The sequence below is a fragment of the Dendrobates tinctorius genome, unplaced genomic scaffold, assembly GCF_039654945.1.
Source record: "Dendrobates tinctorius isolate UK_male_01 unplaced genomic scaffold, ASM3965494v1 ptg000154l, whole genome shotgun sequence".
In the NCBI taxonomy this organism is placed as follows: Eukaryota; Metazoa; Chordata; class Amphibia; order Anura; family Dendrobatidae; genus Dendrobates; species Dendrobates tinctorius.
In genome coordinates this window covers 1,574,783-1,597,500 of record NW_027361821.1, presented here as the reverse complement: position 1 = coordinate 1,597,500, position 22,718 = coordinate 1,574,783, and the positions used below count along the sequence as shown (strand labels likewise).

At 44.3% G+C, this 22,718-nt stretch overlaps 1 protein-coding gene across 5 annotated transcripts in view; it reads left to right on the top strand.

The window, feature by feature from the left end:
- The window catches only part of ARHGEF9 (Cdc42 guanine nucleotide exchange factor 9), a 489,098-nt gene that overhangs the window by 391,384 nt on the left and 74,996 nt on the right, over positions 1-22,718 (top strand). For all 5 annotated transcript variants that reach the window (XM_073547557.1, XM_073547558.1, XM_073547560.1 and 2 more), the window contains one exon: positions 1,130-1,309. In XM_073547557.1, the coding sequence (XP_073403658.1) occupies positions 1,130-1,309 (180 nt within the window). The remainder of the gene's footprint in view (positions 1-1,129; positions 1,310-22,718) is intronic.

Here is a 22,718-nt window from a genome sequence, read left to right as displayed (position 1 = left end):
AAAACACTGTTCAATATTAATTCCCGCATATGCTATCCTCCCCCATCCAAGTGGTTTATTATTACAGTAACCTATTTGCAGCAGTAGTCACCCCTCAGATGCCATCCCACTAAACACATCTCCTACATTAAAAGTAGTGCACTACTCCGAATTCAGTGTTAAGAAGAATCTGTTAGGAAGAACTTTTGCCTTATGCTAAAATGTATGGCTGTATAGGCACTGTCACCCTTAGTAAATCCATAATTATTTCTGCAGAAATCCTCCCTGAAGTTATATGCAAATTAGCAGCAAATGCTTTTAGGGTGTGTCAAAGCACTTCCAGATCTTAAACCTGCACTCCTCTTAGGCTGATTTCAGACTTGCGTTGAGGAGGGCTGCGGATGGCAGGCTACTTCCTCCTTTTTTCTTCTGTGAAGCTCCGCTCACACTCCGCCTACTGTCGCATGTGTCCAGTGTTTCCTTGCGTACCTCTCTTTAACATTAGGTACGCAGGGACATGCATTTTATGCGGATGCGTCCGCATACGGCGATTGACATGTGCGGCGACCACACGGAAATGCAAAATTTAAGTAGCTGATTAACCCTTTAAAGATTCACAATATTTGTTTGCAGTCTATTACTATCACTGGCGGACACAGACAGAAAAAGGCCCCCATGCAAGAACAATATATGAGCCCTTTGTCCAAGAGCCCAAGAAATCCTAAAAATGTAAAATTTCAGGTACTTTGTAGGTAGAAATTGGCCCTCTTACCCCTTGAGCCCCTGTGCCGCCACATAGGTTGCACCAATGATATGTCCGCCCCAGTTACTATGAAAAAATCATGTTCTTGAATGGGGAATGCAGACATAAAATGAAAGGAGAGTTTTAATTTAGGTTTGAAATGTTTGGAACAATATAGAAAGACAGGTAAATGACATTCCCTTAACTTGCAGATGTATTATTATTTGCAAAGATATTTTAGAAAATACAAATATATTAGTAATTGAGGAAAAAAACATCACTTTTAGGAGATTATTTTTTTTTTTTACAATGGATAATTTATGTTTCTAACAAACTGATCATTCCCCCAGGATTTTGTCAGGTTTTATGGTTTTTTAACCCCTTTGCGTTATTCTGTTCGTTTCACAGGGTTATTTGAAGCAGTGCAGAAAGAGGAGAGACATGTTCAGCGATGAGCAGCTAAAGGTCATCTTCGGGAACATTGAGGACATCTACCGGTTCCAGATGGGTTTTGTTAGAGACCTCGAGAAGCAGTACAATAACGAGGAGCCACATCTCAGTGAAATAGGACCATGCTTTCTAGAACACGTAAGTGTAAAAATGGGCTGAGAAATGTTAGGTCTTGTTAGCCTGCAATTTATTGTCAAGCTGCGCAGAACATCTAAAGTAGAGTCTCATTGCAAACTTGGTCATAAAATGTATTATGGTTCTTATGTGTTTTGAAGAAAGAGGCAATAGAAAGATCTTAAGCAGCTGGCACTATGTTTCGATGCTAGATTAGTATTTTAATTTATAGTCATCATTGCATTTACACCTGATTTTGATGTACTGAATTTTTACGTGAATTTTGATGATTATTCTTCTTATTTCTCAACCTTTATCGATTGTCCTACAACACAACACTTTCCATAAAGCAACATAACTTCACAAATAGCAACAGTGTTTGTAATCTAACCTATGTTATTTAATAGGGTATAGATATATTCATGCACTAAATGACTAAATCACTTTATACTTCATGAAAAAAGTATGAGGTCTTTAGGATTGCTGTTCTGGTGCTTGGTGTCTCCATGTGGATACTCTGCACCATCCATCAGAGCTTAGTCATACTATTACTTTCCTAGACAAAATACATTTATTTTTTCCAGAAGCAGGTGCATGAGGATAATATCCCGATTGCTGAGACTGAGCTGTAAGTGAATGATATTGTGGTTTCTTAGATGTAATAAACTCGTTCACAATTGCACGTCAGTTTGCCATGCCAATGAAGACCTAAAACCAATAGTTAGCCAATATCCCAGAGTAGAGTAAAATCAGTTGATATTTAACCCCTTACTGCCATGTGACGTACTATCCTGTCCATGTACCCTGGGACTTAATTCCCAGGGACGGGATAGTACGTCACAGCGATCAGCGGCGCCCACTTGGTGAGCGCCGCTGATTGCGGCCTGGTGTCAGCTGATTATCACAGCTGACACCCGGCACAATGTGTCAGGGGTGGTCACAGTGATCTGTGATGTGACAGATCAGCAATCTGTCACAGGACAGTGATGTCCCCCCTGGGACAACCTAATAAAGTAAAAAAAAAAAAGTGTAAAAACGACCTGCCCTATAAAACTGTCCCATTAATTAACCCCTTTAGCGAACCCCTTAAAAATTAAAAATAAAAAGCGAAACTAAAAATAATGTTTTATTATCATACCGCCGAACAAAAAGTGCAATAACGCGTGATCAAAAAGACGCATATAAATATCCATGGTACCGCTGTAAACATCATCTTGTCCCGCAAAAAACAAGCTGCCATGCAACATCATCAGAGAAAAAATTAAAAAGTTATAGCTCGCAGAATAAAGCGATGCAAAAATAATTATTTTTTATATAAAATTGTTTTTATTGCATAAAAACTCCAAAACATAAAAAAATGACATAAACGAGGTATTGCTGTAACCGTACTTAACCGAAGAATAAAACCACTTTATCAATTTTACCGCACGCGGAACGGTGTAAACGCACCACCCAAAAGAAATTCATGAAAGCCTGGTTTTTGTTCATTCTGCTTCCCAAAAATTGGAATAAAAAGCGATCAAAAAAAGTCACGTGCCCGGACATGATACCAAGAAAAGCGTCAACTCGTCCCGCAAAAAATAAGACCTCACATGACTCAGTGGGTCAAAATATGGAAAAATTATAGCTCTCAATATGTGGTGATGCAAAAACTATTTTTACAATAAAAAGCGTCTTTTAGCGTGTGCCAGCTGCCAAATATAAAAACCGCCATAAATAGTAAATCAAACCCATCGTTATCACCACCTTAGTTAGGGAAAAATAATAAAATTTAAAAAATGTATTTATTTCCATTTTCCCATTAGGGTTAGGGCTAGGGCTAGGGTTTGGGCTAGGGTTAGGGCTAGGGCTAGGGGTGTGTAGGGGTTAGGGTTGGAGTTAGAATTGGGGGGTTTCCACTGTTTGGGCACATCAAGTCCTCTCCAAACACAACATGGCGTCTGATCTCAATTTCAGCCAATTCTGCATTGAATAAGTCAAATGGCGCTGCTTCCCTTCCGAGCTCTGCCATGCGCCCAAATAATCATTTACAACCACATATGGGGTATCAGCGTACTCAAGACAAATTGCACAATAACTTTTGGGGTCCTGTTACCCTTGGGAAAATAAAAATTGGGGGTGAAAAGATCATTTTTGTGGAAAAAATATGATTTTTTAATTGTACCGCTGTACGTTATAAACTTCTGTGAAGCCCTTGTGGGTTCAAAGTTCTCACCACATATCTAGATAAATTCCTTGGGGGGTCTAGTTTCCAAAATGGGGTCATTTGTGGGGGGTTTCCACTGTTTAGGTACATCAGGGGCTCTCCAAACGTGACATGGCATCCGATCTGAATTCCAGCCAATTTTGCATTGAAAAAGTCAAACGGCGCTCCTTCCCTTCTGAGCTCTGTAATGCGCTGAAACAGTGGTTTCCCCCCACATATCAGGTATCAACGTACTCAGGACAAATTGCACAATAACTTTTCCTGTCCAATTTCTCCTTTTACAATAAAAATAAAAAAAATTGAACCTGAAGTATTTTTTTTGTGAAAAAAAGTTAAATGTTCATTTTTTTTTTAAATATTCAAAAAATTCCTGTGACGCACCTGAAGGGTTAATAAACTTCTTGAATGTGGTTTTGAGCACCTTGAGGGGTGCAGTTTTTAGAATGGTGTCACTTTTGGGTACTTTCTATATATAAACCCCTCAAAGTGGCTTCAAATGTGATGTGGTCCGTAAAAATAAAATGGTGTTGCAAAAATGAGAAATCGCTGGTCAACTTTTAACCCTTATAACTTCCTAACAAAAAAAAAATTTGGTTCCAAAATTGTGCTGATGTAAAGTAAACATGTGGAAAATGTTATTTATTAAGTTTTTTGTGTGCTGTATCTCTGTGATTTAAGGGCATAAAAATTCAAAGTTGGAAAATTGCAAAATTTTCCAAATTTTTGCCAAATTTCCGTTTTTTTCACAAATAAACGCAAGTTATATGAATGAAATTTTACCACTGTCATGAAGTACAATATGTCACGAGAAAACAATGTCAGAATCACTGGGATCCATGGAAGCGTTTCAGAGTTATTACCTCATAAAGGGACAGTGGTCAGAATTGTAAAAATTGGCCCGGTCATGAACATGCAAACCACCCTTGGGGGTTAAGGGGTTAATTTGAATCTTTTATAAAACTTGTGACATAACAGGCAAAAATACAAGATGCTATCCCATTACACGTTTCAGGCCTTTCTGGACCTTAGTCAGGTTTTTCCAGATTCAAGTATCATATGATTTTACTATACTATTGGATTCCGGCTATAAATTGGTTTTTGGTCATTAGCGCAAGAACACTTGAAACTCTTGGGGACTAACTAAGAACCCGGTATTCAGTTTTATACATTTTTGTTTAGACACAGTAGGTCAATGTATAGTTTTGGATCTGAAATCCTTGTCTTATTTCTACAGTTATAGTAAAACATAAATAGGCAAAGTGCATAATGTCTAGAGCTTGCTGAATGTTTGGAATATGTGGGCCCCACATAGCCAAATGTTCTGTAACCCTTAGGGTATGTTCCCACAGTCAGTAACCGGCAGAACTTTGGACGCAGCACATGTCAGCTCCATCCAAACCACTGCTGGTTTTTGAACGCAGGTGATTCCGCATGTGTTCATTGAACTGTGAGGAATGAACACGTCCGATATATTGCACTGGTGATACTTATATTACTTAAATAAATAGACATGCTGCGGTCTGGCAAGACGTGACGCATGTGCGTATACACAGGGAAGCCACGGGTGTCGGAGCATGCATAGTGGAGATAGGATATCTTCAAATCCCATCCACTATGCTGTAACATCTGGCGGCTGCGGGTTGGACACTGCGGATGTACGCAGTATCCAACCCGCAGCATTTACTGACCGTGAGAACATACCCTTGGACTTCCTTTATCTCATACTCCTCTGTTTGTTTCATTGTCTCCTGGATTAGGAAATGGGATTTTTGTTACATTCAAGGGCTATTTGCATCATTTTCAACCTACAACACTATTGATATGTTTCCTACTCTAGATTAATAGGGGCCCTAACATAGAAGTGAATGGATGGTGTCAGTTACAATCATATTCAATGGCCCTGGGGTTCACTATCATTATTCACGATTATAAATCTGGTAATAACGTGCACTGACCCGTTTCTGGTTTTCTGGTTTCAGCAGTCTTTAAATTAGCAATAGAGCTGACTTTTTTTATATTTTATATTATTTTTCTATTTTAACCACTTTTCGCTAATCACATTTTTTGTTTTTGCTTTAATTTTCTTATCTCTACATTCCAAGAGGCACAACTATTTTTTTAATCTATGTAGCAGAAAGAGGATTTCATTTCATATTTAATAGACTGAATAACACAAATAAATCGTTGTTGGGTAACCTGAAAAAACAGTAAATCCTCCGTTTTTTTTGTTTAATTTTATGGCATTCAAAGTGATTTGAACAGCAGACATGTGCCCCTAACAGCCGTGGGTGGAATTGCAATCCACGCGTGGCTGTTAACTTGTTAAATGCAGCTGTCATTCTCTGACATTTAACATAATCCTGTCCATCGGCGCCCATGTCACATGACCGCGGGTCACCGATGGTTTAGCATGACAACCCAGGGTCTGCAGAAGACCCCTGGGATTGTCATAGCCAGATAGCTATGAGTACCACCCAGCAGTCAGTGCTCATAGCAATTGAGCATTTCTGCTACAGAGAGCAGGGCTAAAGTCCTGCTCGGTGTAGCACAAGCGAGAAGATTTCAGCTTCTAGTCTCCCTTGGAAACTATTGTAGGTGTAAAGTAAGAAAAAAGAGCCATAACGCATAGCTGCGTATTCTTGCCTTAAACCTCAGGGCAGTTTTTTTGTGCAGTTGCGGTGCTGTGTTCACAGCGAATAGCACGCACAGTACTGCACAACTGACACGCAGCCAGCACCGCTGTCTTGTGTGGTGTCTGGGCTGCATATTCTTGCCTTAAACCTCAGGGCAATTTTTTAGTGGCAGCACTGCTGTCTTGTGTGGTTACTGGGGTGCGTAATCTCACCTTAAACCTCAGGGCAATTTTTTACTGCTACTGCGGTGCTGTTTGCAAAACACAAAGCAGTACTAGGCTGTAGTGCTACCTTCCACAAAGCACTAACGGCTCCTTGTTCCCCAATATCTGCATCTGAAAATCTGCAACTATGGCAGAAAAATCCCAAATTCCTAAAATGGCTGTTGTGAAGGGACAGGGACGTGGACGTGGGGTCGTTGTTGCCCAACAAGGCACAGAGTCTGGGAGATCGAAGAAGGTTGATGCATCTAGGTTCCTGGGGAAATTTCCCGGTCAGGAACATAAACGGGCCTGGAAGCCAGAAGAACAAGAGTAGATACTGTCCTGGATGGCTGATAAGGCCTCAACGAAATGTTCTAGCAGCACCCAATCGTCCATGACAAAACAGTCAACTGTCCATACAGATAACGCTGGGTCATCCTATTCTCAACTTGTTCCTAGTTCATCACCCGGTCAAGAGTCACAGGAAACATTTGACCCCAACCTTGGTCACTCCAAGGATCTGTTTGATCCATTTCCTTGCATTGCCTCTGGCCTCTCACCATGCGACATTGAAGAGGAACGTGAGGGGGTATCGTCTGTTGAAGATGGCCAAATATTTGAAACCTCACATCCAGAAGAAAGCCACTTTCATCCATGTGATATACCAGGTGAAGAGGTGGAGGCTGATAGTGATGATACACAGTTGCCATCTGGCCAGTCGCCAATATCAACACGGAAGGAGGATGACATGGATGATGAGGTGGTCGATGATGAAACCACCGATCCGACCTGGGCCGTTGGCACGCATAGCCAGCACAGCAGCACAGAGGATGAAGGTGGATACGTAGCACCAACAAAGGCACCAAGGGCTACTGGTTTGAGCAGAGTGCGAACTGTGTCAACTGTTGCCAAGAGCAATCCCTCTGTGCCCCAAGTCAAGGCAAGGGTGCGTTCAGCCGCTGTCTGGAAATTTTTTTCCGATAGTCCTTCTGAACCAAATGTCATCTGTGGCATCTGCCATAGGAAGCTGAGCAGAGGCCAGGGCAAAGGCAACCAAAGTACCACCAGTATGCGGAAACACATGGCAGCCAAGCACCCTAGTCGGTGGGCTGAACAACAGGGTACCAAATCAGTGTTTGCGACTGCGGGTCAAACCACTGCCATGTCGCCTGTGATACGTCCTTTCCAATCTGCTGGGCAGGAAGCAGGTGATCATCATACCTCTTGCTCACAAGCTGCGGTTGAACAGACACAGGCCACAACAAGCTCTCCAATTGTTTGTCCCAGGAAAGCGTCCAATTGTCCGTGCCCCAGATGTATGAAAGGACGCGTAAATACCAAGCCACACACCCACAAGCACAAATGCTGAACGCGCACATTGCCAAGTTGCTAGCCGTGGAGATGTTGCCGTTTAGGCTTGTGGGTACACAGTCTTTCTGTGATCTTTTGACTGTGGCTACCCCACGATACTCGGATCCCAGCCGGCACTATTTTTCCCGGTGTGCCGTCCCTGCGTTACACCAGCACGTCTTAAACAATCTAAAGTGGGCTCTCACCAACGCCGTAACTGGGAAGGTCCATCTTACAACAGACACGTGGACAAATACTTGTGGCCAGGGACGATACATCTCTGTCACGGCACACTGGCTCAACCTGGTGGAGGGTGGGGACAAAGTCTCAAACTGGACCATCAACACATATCCTACCCACGCCACGAATAGCGGGCCCAACCTCAATCAGGGTTTCCTCATCATATACGTCCAGTCTCCCATAATCCTCCTCCACCTCGTCATCCTATGCTGAATTATCCTCCACATCACTCCCAAGTTGGGAGCTGTGCAGCAGCGCATCGGCAAAGCGGCAAAACGCTCTGCTGAAGCTGATCTGCTTAGGTGAGACACCACACACTACATCAGAGCTGTGGCAAGGAATAAAACAATAGACTCTCCCCACTGCCACTGCAACCTGGTCTGGTTGTCTGCGACAATGGGCGTAACCTGGTGGCGGCTTTAAAGCTCGGGAAGCTGGTACACGTGCCATGAATGGCTCACGTGCTGAACCTAGTGGTGCAGAAATTTATAAACACATACCCTGACTTGCCGTACCTACTTGAGAAGGTGTGCCATATTTGCGTCCATTTGCGCCACTCCTCAACTGCTGTTGCCGGTCTTGCAGCGCTTCAAAAGCAATTTAATTTGCGAAACCACAGACTCATTTGCGACATGCCAACTCGGTGGAACTCAACATATCATATGTGTTAGGAATCTGGGTCAGTCTATGCTTATGCAGCAATCCAGATTCTCACATTTGTCTCCAGAGGCTAAGTCCTTTTTCCTTGCTTCTGAGCATGCTCACGGGACGAGCTCTCACTGGAGTTCAGGAGTCAGGTGCTCAGGTCCTGATTTGATTGGTTATGCTCGGGGCTCTGGAGATTTCCGGCAGGTCCCGTATGCTATAAAAAGTGCGCATGGCCGCTATGCCATGCGCTAGTATTTTCTATACTTGCTGCTGTGTGCTTGGTGATGGATGCTTGGTCTGGTGTATGACTTATTATGAAACCCCTTCCCTCGGATATTACGTTTGTGTGAGTGATTGGGACAGCCAGTATTGCGCTAGCGCCAGCGCTCTCAAGCATCATTCATTACAGCAGCAAGCGTTCTGCATTGCGCCTGCTAAATTCGCGCTTGCAGTCGTTTTTGGCGTCCGCAGTTGCGACGCCATGCACACGGTCTGCCACGGTCAGTCTATCCGGTTGTAGTGTTGTCTTGAACTACTCCGATCCCTGGCTACCGCACGTATGCCGCTGATGGTCTGTGAAGCTGATACAGACTCAGCGTTCTTTGTATTTTTGTTTTGCTTTCAGCTCTGTCTGTGAAACAGCCTGCTTCTGCATTACTTTTCATGTGCAGCTCTGTGACCTCAACAGAGCTATTTTTGTGCACCAGGTGCAGTTAAACCTTGTGCACATTATCGTCCCTGTGATCTGCCATTTTAGCAGCGGTTATTTCACCTGCCGCATGGTGGACCCCGGGCGGCGAACACGTTTATTTATATTTTTTTAAGCGTGTTCCGCCGTCGTAACAATATGTTGGCAAGGGTAAGTGAGCAGCAGAGGGCACTTTCTGAATACCAGCTTAAACATGCCCGTCACACTGAGACTCAGCCAAGACACATAACTGTCGAGTGGGTGTGGATCGCTGATATTTGTGAGGTGCTTGATAACTTTGAGTACTGCACCAAGTTTGTGAGCAGTGATCAGGCTATTATCAGCATAACCATCCCTATGCTATGTCTGCTGAAAAAATTGCTTCAGAATCAAAAAATGGAATCTTTGCGTGCCCAGCAGCTGGGTATGGAGCAAGATTTCACAATGGGTGATCCTACCCAGCCCAGCCAATATCATCAGGTAACATTGGGGGATGAAGATGATGATGAAAATGAGGAGGGAGAGGAATACTTTTTCAGTGGTACCGAGGGGACACCTCATGCTACAGAAGGGAATCCCAACCTCCGCTTCAAGTCTGTCCAGCATGGGTGGACTGAAGAGGAGGAGGTGGGGGAGGTGAGTCAGTGTGAGGAGAGGATGGATATTGTTCCTCCTTCAGGGATCACAGAACATTTGCCTCTTTGCAGCTTGGCACACATGGCACACTTCATAGCTGACTGTCTGTGCCAAGACCCTCGCGTAATCCACATTTTCAATAGCAACCTATACTGGTTGGCCACCTTTCTAGACCCACAGTACAAGGACAAATTTCCTTTGCTACTGTTGCAGTCACCATGGGGTTTCACAATGGAATCCTTCAAGAAGGCCGTTGTCGATCATTTGATGGCAACAGCACCCTCAGACACCACTGCTAGCAGAGATACCAGCTCTGTGCAACAGCATGCATTAATGGGGAGAGATACACCAAGCAGATCCAAAAGAGGTGGTGGTAAAATGTCCACAAACTGGGCTATCTTCAATAAACCGGCTCATCACCAAGGACTAGCTGGAACAGTAGCAATGTCAAGGAGGGAGAAGTTGAACAAGATGGTCAATGACTATCTAAGTGACCATACCTGCATCCTTCCTGACGCTTCTGTACCGTTAATTACTGGGTATCCAAGCTGCATAGTTGGCCCGACCTCTCCTTCTATGCCTTGGAGGTGCTGGCCTGCCCTGCTGCTAGTGTGATGTCAGAGCGTGTTTTCAGTGCCGCTGGGGCAATCATCACAGATACACGCACACGGTTGACAACAGAGTATGCAGACAGGTTGACTCTGATAAAATTTAACAAGGACTGGAATTCGCAACAGTATTTAAGCCCTCCAGATGACAGTATCCCAACCTAAAGTCACCCAACACGTTTTTTTTTAAATTGGTGATTACATCGATCCCTTCCCATACAAGCCCCTTTTCTTCTTCTTACACATGTTTTCAAAACCTGCTTCTGACACATGTACCTCATGGTCAATAAGCTAAAAACAATGTTACGTTAATAAATATTTCCCATCGGAGGCACTTGTGATGAGAGTGTGACCCTTCTTCCTTCATCATCCATGGTATCATGCCCCTTGGGCTAATTTTTTGGAGACACTATGGCTATGCCTAGACACTGGGCACTGTCACCTCTATGCTAGTAGTCCTAGCTTCATCATAAATGTTTGGCCCTTCAGACCCATCTTGCTTCCCTCATCAACTATGGTACAGCCCCTTGGGCTAATTTTTGGAGACACTGTGGCTATGCCTGGACACTGGGCATGGCCACCTCTATGCTAGTAGTCCTGGGTTTATCATAATTGTTTGGCCCTTCAGACCTGCCTTGCTTCCTTCACCAACCATGATACAGCCCCTAGGGCTAATTTTTGGAGACACTATTGCTATGCCTACACATTGGGCAGTAGCACAACAAGGACAGTAGTCCAAGCTTTATAATTGTGAATCCCTTGTGATGATGATGATGGGTGGCTTCTTCCTGCGTTAACCATAACACAGCCCCTAGGGCAGATTGCTCTCCTTACACCACTTACACACTTAGCTGTCTGAAGATTTCCTCCATCATCACTCGCTTTTACGGCACTTCTGAGTTTTCACTGGCACTGCGTAAGTGGTGTATGAGTCCCACTCATCCGGCAAAATACCACAGGACTTCAAATATTGTTTGTACATTCTAGTGAAGCAGTGGTGTAAAAACAATTGTGCAGCCCCTGACCAGGTGCCCCCATGTTATATACATTTGTTTACAACATACATTTTTTAACATTTACACATTTTTTAGCCTTTTCCTTAGCCCCCAGACCGCTTTGTATGGTCCTGCAGACAATTACTCGCATTTTCCATTGACTATCATTGGATTCGCTATTCGTACCGAATACCCGAGTATTAGCGAGTCCAAATACTTCAGTACTCACTCATCCCTAGTCCTGAGTCCTAGAATGCTATAGAGTATTTCAATGTATTGATATTTTTGGGCTACTAGTTAATTGAGGGATTTTATTATCACATTTTTCACCAGCCGTTTCAGTAATGAAATCTGAAATTGAAAAGCAGAAAATTTGTGTCATGATCCATGCTAGATTATGACAGGTTTTGAATAAGTAACCTTTTTTTTTCTTTGAGCTGGTTGCTTGGAGTTGGTTTTGCCCCCGGTGGCCATTGGGGTTATTACACGGTGGTGTCATTTGTTCTAGTTTGCCCCCGGTTGTGGTTAGTGTTATTGCACATGATAATGAAGCAGGTGTGATTCCTTGGGTCCTGCCTATAAAGGTGTAGCAGGTGGTTTCACTCACGGTTGGTGATATTGGTGTTTTCCAACCATCCTTGGTGAAGGGAGGAGCTAGAAAGAGTTCCTTGCAGCTCAGTCAGAATCCTGAAGTGGCAGCTATGGTGTCAGCGAGGAGTTCTGGCAAAGCTTGGAGGAGTGGCAGCTATGGTGTCAGCGAGGAGTTCTTGTAAAGCATGGTGGAGTTGCAGCTATGGTGTCAGCGAGGAGTTCTTGCAAAGCTTGGTGGAGTGGCAGCTATGGTGAAAGCTGCACTCAGATGCTGGACTCTGTTGCTGGAAGAGAGCTGCACACAGATGCTGGACTCTGTTGCTGGAAAGCTGCACTCAGATGCTGGATTCTGTTGCTGGAAAGCTGCACTCGGATGCTGGACTCTGTTGCTGGAAAGCTGCACTCAGATGCGGGACTCTGTTGCTGGAAAGCTGCACTCAGGTGTTGGATCCGGTTGGAGGAAAAGATGCACTCAGGTGTCGGACTCAATGTGTGTTTTAGTGCAGTGGTGGGATTAGTTTCTGCACCGTCCACTTCACTAGTAAGAGATTGGTTCAGGGTGAGCTAGGGATTTCAGGTATCCTGATCAGCGCCCGGTGGGGAACCAGCCTAGGGATCATTAGGAGTGTAGAAACACTGACTCAGGGGAGTGCAGGAGGTCTCCACGTCCCCGTTCCCTATCGCAGGGCCACCATTGTAATTGTTTTCCTGGTTTTCCCCTTTATTCTGAAATTCGCCCTGCTGGAGGCGGTGTATCCAGACATACATGTACTACTGAAATTCGCCTGCTGGAGGCGGTGTATCCGGCTGCACGTTCTATTATTTAAATTCGCTCTGCTGGAGGCGGTGTGTCCAGTCTCACGTGACCATGACATTTTGTAGAAGAGTGTTGACCCTGGTATTAAATGGCTAAAGATCCATGCAGGTTTTGCTGCTGCTGGAAATGGCTTTGAGTCTGCTTTCTTGACACTGCCTAAATGACAGCAGCTGAGCAGTAAAATGCGCCGGCCCAGCGTGTACAATGAACATTACACTTCACTTGACTAAATGCCCGAGGGTTTCAGCCTAGTTTAGCGTCCTGTTACATAAGCCACACAGGTCTGGCCTTCATCATCTGTGAATATGTCAGGGAACGTCAAGAAAATTATAATTCCCCCTTTTTTAGATTTTTATCTGCAATGAATAGACCACTATTATGTAAGAGCCTTTTGGGCACAGTCCTGTTTTACCAGTGTGGTCTGCATTCTCTGGTATGACAATTCATTTTTATGCACATGTGTTTTACCTGCTTCAACTCATGTTCACATGATATGGTTTACGTCAGGACCACTGTGCAGGTTTACGACCACACACATAGAGAGTGCCTTGTTGGCCCTATTAATGCATATTTCGGAATCTTTTTCTTTAGAGGTGGAATTAAAGTGTCAGATTTTGTTAACAAAAATTTATATGATTGAATATCAGTTCCATTAATTTGAATGATGTTTAGGAGCAAAGAAATTCATTTTTGCAAGTTCTACTCCCATCAACGGGACAGTCAGAAATTTCAGTAGCAAAATATTTTCTTGTTTGAAGTTCTTCCTAAATATCTGATTTTGACAAACTTTCTAGAGAGAGGTGGCAGTCACTTGCTGTTTTATCTGCATGATTTAAATAGCTTTACCCAAGAGGGACCTAATGGCATATTTACTGATCTGGTCTATGAGGTCTAACATCTCTATTCCAGATTTCAACACTGGCAAATTAGTCTTTTATTCCCATTATATTCCTTCAGTGTATATGTGTTCAGTCTCCATGGTAGTCAGTAGGAGATAAGTCACCAGTCTAGTGAGTAAGCACACTATTTGCAAATCTTCCATCAACTTTCATGGAAAGGCACCCCACTGTTTTACACGAATATGATAGATTTATTGTTTGCTTGGTTGAAACCCAATGGATATATTGGATATTCCATTGAAGCTCTTTATGACGAAACCCATGTTAAGTAAACCACATAGTAGTCATATTACCTGTGTCTGAGCATGTGCCTGTGAGTGTGCATCAGGTGCGATAATGTTACTACATGGCCAGGGCAGTTTCTAGGGAATTTTGCCAACAGGGCGAACATTGAAAAAGCGCCCCCCCCCCCCGAACATTAACATGCTGAATACCCGGACAAATATCGTCACACCATGACCAGACCACATATTACCACCACATAGTCACCGAATAATACCACATACACGGAACAAATAGCGCCGTACCATGGCCCGACCACATAGTCACCGATTAATACCACATACAAGAAACAAATAGCGCCACACCATGACCAGACCACATATTACCATCAGATAGTGACTGAGTACTACAATACTGATCATTAATTAAAAGCACAATACTAAGTGCAATTGTATACAGGAACTCTATATTTACTGTCAGTGTGCAGGTAACACACTGACTCACCAGTGATGTCTCTAGCTGAAGTCCTTCATCTTTGCTTTTCTTTTTCATCCATCACAGACCGCCATCACTTCTTCCAGCCAAGACTCGTCTCTGCATGAAATAACACAGTTACCTAGAGCACGGCTTCCAGAGCACATTCCCCACTTTTTCCCTTCTACACTACACATCTGAATACAGACGTGCACCCACCATTAATACATAATTGGCTATCATGCAACCCACCATTCCAAATATAAATTATCATCCACCACTGTGCACCCACTGACTATAAATGTCACTTTCCCCATTTAATATATAAATTAGCACCTGTACTCTTTCCCCCAATTCATTACCAGGCACTTCAACCTCAACGCCCCCCACTATGTACCTCCCGCTCTAACCCTAACACCGATTCATTATATTTACATGCCCCTCCTGCCTCAATTCATTGTCATGTCTTTCTCTCCCACCCTCTATTCATTATCAACTGCTCTACCCCACATTCAATACATCACTTACTCCCCACACTCAAAATTCTTTATTTGTTCTCCAGATAGATCATTTGCTCTCCTCTCCCCCCCACCTTCAATTTATCATTCACTCTCCTCACCCGCAACCTTCAAATAAATTGCTGTGCCCCATCACTCACACTGAATTCATCATTTGCAGTTCCCCATCTTCTCCCCCACATCATCATTTGCAGTCCCCCACTTTAATTTGAAGTCACCTTCATCCGTTGCAGTCTCCTATCACCCCTCACTTCATCTGCCGTGCCCCTTCATCATTTGCAGCCCCCTAGCCCCCTTCCATTTCATCATGTGCAGTCTCCCTTACCCCCACTTCATGATGTGCAGTCACTCTTACCCCCACATCATGTGCAGTCCCCTTTACCCAATTCATGTGCAGTCCCCCTTACCCCCCAATCCATCCTGTGCAGTCTCCCTTACCCCCAATTCATCCTGTGCAGTCCCCCTTACCCCCCATTTCATCATGTGCAGTCCCCCTTCATCACGTGCAATCCCCCTTACCCCCATCATCAAGTGCAGCCGCACTCCATCATGTACAGCCCCCGCACCCCCCTCCATCATGTACAGGCTCAGCCCCCTGTACCCCTCTCCATCATATGCAGCCATATTCACCCCCCTCCATCATGTACAGGCTCAGCCCCATTCACCCCCCCTCCATCATGTGCAGCCATATTCACCCCCCTTCATCATGTACAGGCTCAGCCCCCCGCACCCCCCTCCATCATGTGCAGCATATTCACCCCCCTCAATCATGTACAGGCTCAGCCCCCGCACCCCCCCTCCATCATGTGCAGCCATATTCACCCCCCTCCATCATGTACAGGCTCAGCCCCTGCACCCCCCTCCATCATGTGCAGCCATATTCACCCCCCTCCATCATGTACAGGCTCAGCCCCCGCACCCCCCCTCCATCATGTGCAGCCATATTCTCCCCCTCCATCATGTACAGGCTCAGCCCCCGCACCCCCCTCCATCATGTGCAGCCATATTTACCCCCCTCCATCATGTAAAGGCTCAGCCCCCGCACCCCCCTCCATCATGTGCAGCCATATTCACCCCCCTCCATCATGTACAGGCTCAGCCCCATTCACCCCCCCTCCATCATGTGCAGCATATTCACCCCCCTCCATGTACAGCCCCCTCACCCACTGAATTCATTAAAAAAAAATGTTTCCCATACTTACCTCACAGCCGCTCCCCAGCAGCGCCTCTGCAGCCAGCGTCCGGGTACATGTCGGCGTCTGTGTGATGACGTCATCGCGCAGGCCCGACACCTGACCCGGAAGTAGTGAGGGAGCTGCGCAGCTGTCAAGGTGACGGCAGTGCACAGCTCCCTGCATGATACACTGTGACGCGGGCGGCTGTATGCTGACGGCCGCGTCACAGAACAGAGCGCACGGCCGCACAGTACCGGATCGCGGCTCTGAATCTCCCCGGTTCGGGGAACCGGCTGTATTTTTAACAGCCGGTTCCACCGAACCGGGGAGAACCTGCTGAATCCCACCCCACACAGACAGCTAGGCACTAGGCAGGCGCCCCCTGGCTGGGTGGCGCCCCGGGCGATCGCATGCCCCGTCCCCCCCTAAAAACGGCCCTGTACATGGCGACTGCTGTGTGGCGTCCAGTACACAGCACAGACCAGAACTGCAATGGAGCATAATTAGATAAATACTTTTTTTTAAAATTGTCAGTACTTTTTGGGGGCTTTGAGATGACATCATACTGCGCAGGGGGCTATATGGTTAATATAGGGACATCATATTACGTGAGGGTCTGTGTAAGTACATCATACAGCATGGGGGGCTGTTTGGGGACATCATTACTGTGTGCAGGACTCTCTGAAGATATCATACTGTTTTAGGGGCTGTAGAAGTACATCACATTGCTTAAGAGGACTGTGTGGGGAAATCATTCTTTGTGGAGGCCTATGGGGTCATCATATTGTGTTGGTAGCTGTTCTAGGTACATCATAGTGTTTAAGAGGGCTGTGTAGGTGTTTTGTTGAGATGTCATACTGCATGGAGGATGTGTAGGGACATCCTACTGTGTGGGGGCATCATACTGTGTAGGGACATTATTACTGTGTGGAAGTTTTTTGGTGGGCATCATACTGTTGGAGGGGCTGTGTAAATACATCATACTGTTTAAGAGAGCGTTGTGTGGAAATCACTTTGTGGGGGGACTATAGGGGCATCATATTTTATTGGGAGCTGTTGATCAAGGTACATGGACTGAATAACAGGAGCAGTATGATTTTATAAACGTTATAAAAAGCAGTGAAGTTTATAGTTTTGATTTTCTTCTACTGGTAAGAATACATGGTACAATCAGACCTATCGTAACATGTACTAGCAGTAGCAGCAAGTCAACATAAGTCATTCTGCTCAAAGTGATAAAAATTAATAAAAAAACAATTAGGAGACTTAAGTTTGGCCTATTGGTTTGGCTTTCCTCTACAGGCATGGTCCCTCATTTCGCCCCTTGAGAAAATTAATTGTACACAACTGCTCTATACAAATCTGAACTGCCAAAAATGGACAAAAAATTGATGGCTTTGCTAAAACATTCCGGTGACCAATGCTAACATTGTCATGTATATTCTGTCAATTGTTATGGACCCCATGTTACATAAATCACCATCTTCTTCTTGTGGCTTAAGTATAATATACATGACCTACAAAAATTCAGTTCAGTATTTTAAGTTCACATTTCAATCAATTTGATATTACTTTACAGTTACTGTATGTTCTTGTTAGTGTGCCACATGCCACAGAAAGATAACGCCTCCTCTAACGTCTAGTGGAAACTTATGTAGAATATATTTAGATTAGTTGAATAGTCTAGCTGTACCTTTTATTACCTTCTATTATGGTTCCGCTGAAGTCACTTCTTGAACACTAGACAAGATAAAGGCTCAGATTCATCACATGCGGTTTTTTAAGTGACTTTTCTTTTTAGTCTTGTGGTATGCATTGACATTTTTTGTGCCGAATTCTTCTAGCGTACACGAGTTGAGACATTTTGTAAAAAAAAATCAAACCTGCTCTTTTTTGTTTTTTGCGCTTTGAGGAGTTATCTTTGCTGGCACTCTAATCTGTAATATGATATTACTTTTATGTTTGAATTAATCTCTTTTTTTACCCATTAATTATGTGATATGTATGTCTATTACCTACATACTTGAATTAGTTTTTACCTATCAGTCATATGATGCACATACATATCCATATATCATTTGTGCATTGATTAGTTTCTGTAGTGATTCGACATTACTTTGTGTTGCGCCCTTATTTTTGGGAGGTTTTTCACTTTTGATCATCCACCATTTATCTACTGTATGTGTCTAGTATGTTGGTTATATTCTTATATTCTTGTATTTTCAACTATGTAATAAATATATATTTTTAGTATTTGTATTTACTTTATACATGGCAAATTTTTGTGTCGTATCGGTTTCCTTTCCCCTGTTTGGTAGTCACTTACAATGTGACATCATCAAGGTGTTTGAAGTAGGTTTAGGCAATAAGTGAAAAAGGGCTAAAATGAGAAAATGGCCGTAAGCTCTTAATGAGGGCTTTTTATGTCTCATTTTTCTTTCTGATTAGACAGGTTGCATATTCTGCCAGAAGATACAAGCATTTAGGGACCGGACAGGTCAAAGCATTTGCATTTAATCAATGTGCCTCATTATGAGGTATTAGCCGATGGAGGAGAGATGGATCATTCTCCGTAATATCATTAGAAAACTCAGCTATTCTGCTATTAGCTAGTGACCCTTGTGCGTCTCCTATTCCCATTTATTTGTCTAGATGATTGAAGTTTTCTATACATTGAAGGACAGACGTGTGAACACGTAACCTTGCTACTCCATGTGTATATACATGGAAAACATGTTAAATGCAATTGGACTTGTGTAAAGATTACATTAATGCTAGAATTTCCTAACTTTCTACTTTTCATTTGTCCTTGGAAAAGTAATTACATGCTATTCCACACAATTGCAATTAAAATAATAATGGCCATAACAAGACAAATCCCATTCATTTGCATACTAATTTAAAAAGGAATTTGTTTTGTTATCTATTTGCATCTGTTTTATCAGAACTCACTTGCTAGGAAGGATGGCACTTTTAAAACTTGTTAGGCCTCTTTCACACTTCAGTTTTTTACAATCAGTCACAATCCGCCAGGTTTTGCAAAAAACGGATCCGCAATTTTCTTTTGAGGATCCGTTTTTTTTCCCCATTGACTTTCATTATTGGCGGATTGTGACGGATTGCCGACCGTTGCATCCGTTTTTTTTGCGGATCCGCCAAAAGTTGCTGTCCGTCACCATCCTCAAAGATTTCAAAACGGAGCTTGCAACGTTTTTTTCTCTGGCGGATCCTCCAGACACTGTTTTAACCCGAAATTGACCAAAAAAAAAATGTCTCTCTATCTCTCTCTCTCTCCTGTGCCATCTGTTCACATCAGTTGAGAACGGATCCGCTTGTCTGACTTTTTGGCGGATTTGAACTGATGCAAAAAACTGAAGTGTGAAAGAGGCCTTAGCGTAGGGAGAGGTTGCTGCTGCTCGTTCTCACTAGGGAGAGTGTTTAGGCAGGAAACAAAAAAAAAATCTGCTTCTGCTGATAGCAATTTTCACTGTACAGCACAACAGTTAGTGTGCAGTGACAGGGGAGGATATATTTGTGTGCAGCAGCTCTGGTGGTTATTAGGTTGCCTTATAAGGCTACCTGATATCTGCATTGCTGTTTGCACACTGCTGTGCAGACTGCTTTTTTCAAAGCAAAAATACTTTTATTCCTTTTGTCTGCACAGTTGAAGAGTGTTCATTTTTTCACACTTTTGTGTGCAGCAGCGCTGGTGGTTATTAGGCTGCCTTATAAGGCTACCTGATAGCTGCATTGCTGTGTGCACACTGCTTTTTTCAAAGCAAAAATACTTTTATTCCTTTTTTCTGCACTGTTAGCGAGCGTTCATTTTTTCACACACCGTATAGAGGTGTACGCTCCTCACACACTACTGTGTACCGGCTGGTATCACGGACAAATACATGCTATCTATGTGTGACTCTGTACAAAGATAGACAGAGATTTTCATTTTTCCATCCATACACCGTATAGAACTGTCCGCTTGTCAAACAGTATCCCATATCTACAATTTGATTATGGTCAAATCGATACAGAGACAGCGTCTGTGTGTGACTCCGTTAAAAAATAGACGGATAATTCAAATTTTCCATCCATACACCGTATAGAGCTGTCCACTTGTCAAACAGTATCCCATATCTGCTGTTTGATTACGGTCAAATCGCTACAGAGACAGCGTCTGTGTGTGACTCCGTTAAAAAATTGATGGATATTTCAAATTTTCCATCCATACACCGTATAGAGCTGTCCGCTTCTCATACAGTACCATATCTCTGCTGGTATTTTTGGTACATTTTTCCAAACATGAGGAAGTCTGATGGAAGAGGCCGTGTACGCGTGGGCGGGGGGGTGCAGCTGGTGGTGGTGGAGCATCTGCTGGTTATGTCAAAAGCACAATAGCAGCTAAGGCAGGAGGTGTTGAGCCGGCATCATCGTCTGGCACAAGAAGGCCTTTAATGTTCTGGGAGTAGGTAAACCGCTTTTAAAGCCAGAGCATCAGGAACAGGTTTTGGCTTACATTGCCGAAACAGCCTCCAGCTCTATTGCCTCCTCTTCTGAAGTTTCAAAAACTGCAAGCACTGAGTTGTCAGTGCAGGCTTCAGGTAAGGAACAACACATTTCCTTCTGTCCTTCACCCACACCAAAAGTGAAGGATGCGGCAGGCCACACTTCAGATTACTCCATGGAGCTCTTTTCACATACCATGCCTGGGTTATCAAGTCAAATCCTGAATTCCCCAGTCCAAGATGAATCTGACATGGAGTGCACTGATGCACAGCCACTGCTAGATGATTCTGCTGGTACATTGACCCAGAGCAATACATTTGCCTTGCAGTATAGTGAGCCAGAATCAGACCCTGATGAAACTCAGGTGCCTCTTCCCGCAAACTATACCACCTTACACGGTGACACAGAGGAAGGTGCAGATGACATTGAAGAGGAGGTGATGGATGACCCAGTTGTTGACCCGGATTGGCATCCATTGGGGGAAGAGGGTGCCACTGGCAATAGCTCAGAAGAGGAGAAGGATCCGCAGCAGGCATCGACATCGCAGCAGCGGTTATCTGGCATGCCCATAGCTGTACCAAAACTTGTTAAAAAAATCAAAAAGAGTTGTAGGACAGCTTGGCCAGACGGTCAAATTTGCACACCGTGCAAGCCCTGAAAATGTATACCATAGTAGGAAGAGTGTGGTGTGGCACTTTTTTGACCAAAATCCTATTCATGAGGCAAAGGTTATCTGTAAGAAGTGCAGAAGGACCTTTAGCCGAGGTAAAAAACTCCGAAATGTAAACACCAGTTGCATGCTTAGAGATTTAACCACCATGCACTTGCAAGCGTGGACGGACTAAAAAACCTCAGGTAGTATATGTGCACCTGCTCCAACTGAAGGTAGCCAGCAACGCTACATTGCTTCACCCACTGAAAGGCCACCGATAAGCACATGTTGAGGTGTCGTCGCAAGGCCAAAGCAGTCAGGGAATCACAATGTTTTTGGAAAAAAAACTGAATCAAGGCCATCACCAACACCACCATCACCATCACCAACCCCCTCTCAGTCCTTAATATCCACCGCTAGTTCCCCCTTATGCAGCTTTCAAGTCCAGCTCACCCTACCAGACACTCTGAGTAGGACAAGAAAGTGCTCATCCTCTCAGACTGATGTCATCAGAGATCATGCCCTTAAGCTTGGTTGAAAGCGAAGCGTTCCGAGACCTCATGGCCTACGCTGTCCCACGCTATGACCTATCCAGTTGGCACTTCTTTTCTCGAAAAGCAATCCCTGCCCTCCACCTGCATGTGAAAGACCGCATTGTCCATGCACTCAAACAATCTGTGAGTGGAAAGGTGCACCTCACAACAGATGCATGGGCCAGTAGGCATGGCCAGGGCCGTTACGTGTCCATCACTGCGCACTGGGTTAATGTGGTGGATGCTGGCTCCACAGGGGACAGCGGCGGTGGGACAGTGCTGCCTAGCCCATGGTATAGGAAACAGTTGGCTGTTCGCATTCGACCCTCCTCCTCCGGAAGCAAAATCTCGTCCACAGAGTGCTGTCGCACGAGCACTCCATCCGCAGCTGCCAGTGTTGCACACGAGGTGTCCCACTATCGAACAGCTAGTGGTAAGCGGCAGCAGGCTGTTTTAAAGATGATGTCTTTGGGTGACAAAAGACACACCGCGGAGGTACTAGCTGACTACTTGCATAGACAAACTGAGTCATGGCTGGGCAGTCTACATCTTGAGCCAGGCAAGGTAGTTAGTGATAACGGCCGGAATTTTGTGGCAGCCATAGCCCTTGCAAAACTGAGACACATACCTTGCCTGGCTCACACCTTGAACCTGGTGGTGCAGTGCTTCCTACATAATTATCCGGAGTTAACAGCCCTGCTCAATAAGGTGCGAAGACTGTGCTCACACATCCGTCGCTCGCCCGTACAATCCAGTCGTATGCAGAAGCTGCAGCGATCGCTGCAACTCCCAAAGCACCACCTAATCATAGAAGTTGCAACAAGGTGGAACTCCACCCTGCA